Source organism: Glandiceps talaboti, chromosome 21 (assembly GCF_964340395.1).
Source record: "Glandiceps talaboti chromosome 21, keGlaTala1.1, whole genome shotgun sequence".
Taxonomy (NCBI): Eukaryota; Metazoa; Hemichordata; class Enteropneusta; family Spengelidae; genus Glandiceps; species Glandiceps talaboti.
In genome coordinates this window covers 10,736,019-10,742,154 of record NC_135569.1, presented here as the reverse complement: position 1 = coordinate 10,742,154, position 6,136 = coordinate 10,736,019, and the positions used below count along the sequence as shown (strand labels likewise).

General features: G+C 36.9%; 1 protein-coding gene across 1 annotated transcript in view; it reads left to right on the top strand.

The window, feature by feature from the left end:
• The first annotated feature begins 4,857 nt into the window (after positions 1-4,857).
• Positions 4,858-6,136, top strand: part of LOC144451198 (D-beta-hydroxybutyrate dehydrogenase-like) — a 4,347-nt gene continuing 3,068 nt past the window's right edge. The window contains exons 1-3 of the mRNA XM_078141997.1: positions 4,858-5,015; positions 5,150-5,274; positions 5,929-6,051. Coding sequence (XP_077998123.1) covers positions 4,858-5,015; positions 5,150-5,274; positions 5,929-6,051 — 406 coding nt within the window. The remainder of the gene's footprint in view (positions 5,016-5,149; positions 5,275-5,928; positions 6,052-6,136) is intronic.

The following is a 6,136-nucleotide window of genomic DNA, read 5'->3' as shown; positions in this document are numbered from 1 at the left end:
CAGGCTGTGTTCACCAGAAGATTAAATACAATTACAGCTAACACAGGCTGTGTTCACCAGAAGATTAAATACAATTACAGCTAACACAGGCTGTGTTCACCAGAAGATTAAATACAATTACAGCTAACACAGGCTGTGTTCACCAGAAGAGTATATACAATTACAGCTAACACAGGCTGTGTTCACCAGAAGATTATGTACAATTACAGCTAAATCAGGCTGTGTTCACCAGAAGATTATATACAATTACAGCTAACACAGGCTGTGTTCACCAGAAGATTATATACAATTACAGCTAAAACAGGCTGTGTTCACCAGAAGACTATATACAATTACAGCTAAAACAGGCTGTGTTCACCAGAAGACTATATACAATTACAGCTAACACAGGCTGTGTTCACCAGAAGATTATATACAATTACAGCTAAAACAGGCTGTGTTCACCAGAAGATTATATACAATTACAGCTAACACAGGCTGTGTTCACCAGAAGATTATATACAATTACAGCTAAAACAGGCTGTGTTCACCAGAAGACTATATACAATTACAGCTAACACAGGCTGTGTTCACCAGAAGATTATGTACAATTACAGCTAAATCAGGCTGTGTTCACCAGAAGATTATGTACAATTACAGCTAAAACAGGCTGTGTTCACCAGAAGATTATATACAATTACAGCTAAAACAGGCTGTGTTCACCAGAAGAGTATATACAATTACAGCTAACACAGGCAGTGTTCACCAGAAGAGTATATACAGTTACAGCTAAAACAGGCTGTGTTCACCAGAAGATTATATACAATTACAGCTAAAACAGGCTGTGTTCACCAGAAGATTATATACAATTACAGCTAACACAGGCAGTGTTCACCAGAAGATTATATACAATTACAGCTAAAACAGGCTGTGTTCACCAGAAGACTATATACAATTACAGCTAAAACAGGCTGTGTTCACCAGAAGATTATATACAATTACAGCTAAATCAGGCTGTGTTCACAGAAGACTATATACAATTACAGCTAAAACAGGCTGTGTTCACAGAAGACTATATACAATTACAGCTAACACAGGCTGTGTTCACCAGAAGATTATATACAATTACAGCTAAATCAGGCTGTGTTCACCAGAAGATTATATACAATTACAGCTAAAACAGGCTGTGTTCACCAGAAGAGTATATACAATTACAGCTAAAACAGGCTGTGTTCACCAGAAGACTATATACAATTACAGCTAAAACAGGCTGTGCTCACCAGAAGAGTATATACAATTACAGCTAAATCAGGCTGTGTTCACAGAAGATTATATACAATTACAGCTAAAACAGGCTGTGTTCACCAGAAGATTATATACAATTACAGCTAACACAGGCTGTGTTCACCAGAAGATTATATACAATTACAGCTAAAACAGGCTGTGTTCACCAGAAGAGTATATACAATTACAGCTAAAACAGGCTGTGTTCACCAGAAGATTATATACAATTACAGCTAAAACAGGCTGTGTTCACCAGAAGAGTATATACAATTACAGCTAAAACAGGCTGTGTTCACCAGAAGAGTATATACAATTACAGCTAAAACAGGCTGTGTTCACCAGAAGATTATATACAATTACAGCTAAAACAGGCTGTGTTCACAGAAGATTATATACAATTACAGCTAAAACAGGCTGTGTTCACAGAAGATTATATACAATTACAGCTAAAACAGGCTGTGTTCACCAGAAGATTATATACAATTACAGCTAAAACAGGCTGTGTTCACAGAAGATTATATACAATTACAGCTAAAACAGGCTGTGTTCACAGAAGATTATATACAATTACAGCTAAATCAGGCTGTGTTCACCAGAAGAACATGCATATGTTATGTACAGTCTTCTGATGAACACTGTTTTAGCTGTAAAGTGCCTGAAGACATCAACTTTTACAAAAAATTTACTTTCCATGTACTAAAATTGAAAAAAAAGTCATTTCATTTCATTTTATTTTTTAAAGTGAATTGTATCATACAATTAATGTATGGATGGTCCTGGATTCATCAGGTCGAATAAAAGACATTGCAATATATTGACTGATAAATGATTATTTTTTTAGCACAACTGAACTGGTAAGGTTCAGTAGTGCTCTAGGCATGGCAAAGTTTCTGTGTGTGTGTGTGTGTGTGTGTTTGTGTGTGTGTGTGTGTGTGTGTAAACAACTTAAAGTCAATAACTGCCACACTGATTGCCATGATATTTGGTGGGTGTATTACCTTGGGTGTCTAGTTGGGAACTGTTCAAATCAAAATGATCTTGCCACCGGTGTGTGATTTTGGCTGAAATTTAATGGGGATGCATCTGGGGGTGTATAGACGAGAAAATATTAGGTGTAAAAGTGTGAATTTTGGTCAAAAACATCTCAAAATGTACTTGGTCAGTAAGACTGAAACTTGGTGAGATGTTTCTAGAAGTGTTGTTCTGCAGGTTTTCTTCAAAACATTTTGACACAATTGGCCCTAGCAACCATGACCACGCCCTTAGCAACAACCAAATGGCAGTATATTTTGGTCTAATAACATCATCTGGTATGCAAATGAATAAACATTCAAAAATGTATGTAAATTTGCCTAGCAACAAGACCACGCCCATAGCACCATCCAAACGGTGGTGTGTTTCACTAAGATAACAACAGGGTTTAATAGACAATTGAATAAACATTCAAAAATGTATGTAAAATTGGCCTAGCAACCATGACCACGCCCATAGCACCATCTAAACGGTGGTGTATTTCACTAAGATAACAAGGAATCTTCAAGACAAGTGAACAAAAACATTCAAAAAGTGTATACAAATATGCCTAGCAACAAGACGATGCCCATGACAACAGCCAAATGATCACATATATTGCAAAGACAACAGGGATTAATAGACAAGTGAATACCTAAACATTTAAAAAATGTATGTAAATGTGCCTAGCAACAAGACCACACCCATAGCAACATCCAAATCATCACGTATATTGCAAAGATAATATCAGGGATTCATAGACAAGTGACAAACATTCAAATGTATGCAGATATGTCTAGAACAGGACTAGGTTTCATATGTCATATACGCTATCACATGACCATTGCCATTAATGCATAACTGCAATATTTCATGACCTGCCTTTCAGAAGATCGGAATTTTCAAGCCCCCCCCCCCCCCCGTAGTCCCAATATTTTTGTGCCCCTCCATAAATTCTGCTTATGCCCTAAGTTTTAGTTTTAATATAGGAAAATATGAAAAATAGAATTTTCATCTCATGTCATTTATTTTTAGTCTTGTTCCTATACAGTATCGTTACCATTAAACGTCAACTCACAGTCTAGTCAACGTCGTCACTCTAGAAATCCTGAGCTGCATGAGATGTAATTTAAAAGTCACCCACAGCCACCCACCACAGGGCTGATTGAGGGACTTTGACCCGACTGTTAACATCTAGACTATTTACTTTAGAGAGGTACGAACATTCAAGAAATGACATTGGCATTTCTAGCCTGGGCATAGGTCTTTACCAATCTGATTAAAATCCGATGTGGTAAAAGCGGCTAGATGTATACTAGTATGCCCGTCATTTTGTGTCGTTTTTTTTTGTTCGCTGCCTTCCTTTCGTGGGAAGGCGATAATCACTCAGAACAAAACAAACGAGACAAAATGATGGAAATAGAGGTAAATAAAGGCATCTAGCCGATTTCAATACATCAGATTTTAATCAGATTGAGGTCATTACGTAATGTGGACAAAACGGTCTTTATATTTATTTATATTTAATTATGACAAAGCCGTTATTACCGATACCATGCATGTTACAGCTTACATAAGAGGAAATTAGTGCTGCTGATACACATACACTGTTCAAACTAGTATTTTGGATCTAGTACATGGTAGAGTTGGGAGTCACTATACTTCCCCCAGTGTCAATCGTAAGTAAATGCCCCTTTTACTACATTTCAGTTTTGTAAATAAGCACCCAACAAGACGAGTTCGAGAAATGAATAAGGTACAACAGATCACTATTCAAACGCAGTAGACCTATTACAGTGAATTTCACATTACCATTCAGGTTTTCTGTTTGATAATGATACATCCACGCAGAAACCAACAAGAAACTGCATAAGGCACACTTCAATAGCAATATCGCATCTTTTTGCTACATTTTAAACCATTTCAATGTATTACAACTCCCTGCGGACATTCTGGCACCAGTGTTTTTTTCCGAATATGAAACACCCGATGAATGGCACGTAAAATGTCCTTTGCTGTGTTCATTGGTGGATGTTTGTATGGTGGCATGTATAGTTCATTTCACTTTGAGACAAAATGTAACAAGAAACTACTCATTCAGTCCTGCTATCTAAGGGAGCCTTCAATATTTACAGAGGGAGGGGCGGAGGAAATCAAACATGATCTGTTAAGAAAAACATGACCCCCCCATTCTCCATTTGTAAAAGGTGACCCCGCCCTTTGTCCCATTTTGTAAAACATGGCCCTCCCCATGACAATTGCATACTGAATGTTAATCAATATTCCCATTATATGATTTTGACTTATTAGAAAGCAATATTGGTACATATAAAGTGACAAACAGTAAAAAAAAACTGGCTAGTGACCTTTCTCTTATAATCATACACAATCTAGTTATCATCATCATCATCATCATCATCATTATCATCATCATCATCATCACCTTCACCTTCAGTATTGCCATTACTAGTATCAGTGTCACTCTAATCTGACCCACTTTTCGGTAACGAAAGATGATTCTTTGATTGTTTTTCTCTAGTAGTTGGTCAGACTGAATAGAAAGGTAAGGAGGGTTGCGTAACCATGGCAGCAAGCAACCCCCGTGTAGCCTTGGTAACAGGATCAACCGGTGCGATAGGATTGGGAATCGCCAAAGTCTTTGCAGAGAGTGGATATTCCATTATTGTGACTGGATTTGGTGATGATCAACTAATAGAATCAATCCTCGGTGAACTAAACAAGTAAGTAGTACAAACTATATCATGCACATCTAATTTTACATTGTATTATAATATAAACAATCATACTTAATGTCATTTGTTTACATCTCCACTTGATTTCAAAACTATTTACTTATGAATAATTGTTCTTAAAGGCTTTCTGGAGCTGGTGCGCGCTATATCCCTGCTGATTTAGGCAAGCCGGACGAAATAGAAGAATTATACAGAAAAGTTAAAGAAATCTACCCAGATGGTATAGATATATTGATAAACAACGCAGGTTAGTAGGACTACTTTGGCCTTTTTGCGCATTGCTTATTCTGTTCGCTGGGGCCCATCACATATACCCGGGTTTGTATCACACGGATTGATATGATCTCCGCAGAGGTTTCCTGAAAACCCGGTAGCATATGTCATCCCTACGATACAACCACGTTATGTCCGGTCCCGATTCTTCAACTATACCGGCAGCCAAAACAAGAACCAAGCAATGACTCGGTAAGACAAGTCTGTACAAGTTTAAACTGTTACTTGCTTGTATTTGAGCTGACCAGAAACTGTACACCACTTGCCATACGTACACTCTACAACTATCCAACGTCAAATTGACATGCACACATCTTATGTTACACGGATGACATTTTATTGATTGGGACTGTTTCATCGTTTCTTATGCACTTCTTTTTATGCTATATGTATAATTGTGTTTTCAATTGTCATTTACTCTATTCATACACATTGGTTTTTTAAAACATATTTCTTACATATAAATTCTAAACCTTACTCTATTGGTTGCTATTACCTTGATTCTTATAAAAGGTTTATAGATTCCACATTTGCACAGCTATTATAATCGAAAGCAGAAAATACCACTGCTACGGTTGCAAAGGAATGACTTTCTTTTCAAAATTTTTGTATGACGTTTTATCACAAGGAATTGAACGCCACGGTCTTATTGAAGACTTCCCATTGAGTGAATGGAATATGATGGTCGCCATAATGTTAACTGCACCATTCCATCTAACCAAACTCTTCCTGCCAGACATGAAGAAAAAAGGTACCGTATCAAAATACATTATAATCCCTACTGAGTTAAAATGAAATCTATATTGCTTTCCTAGACAATTTGTCGTATGTGACAT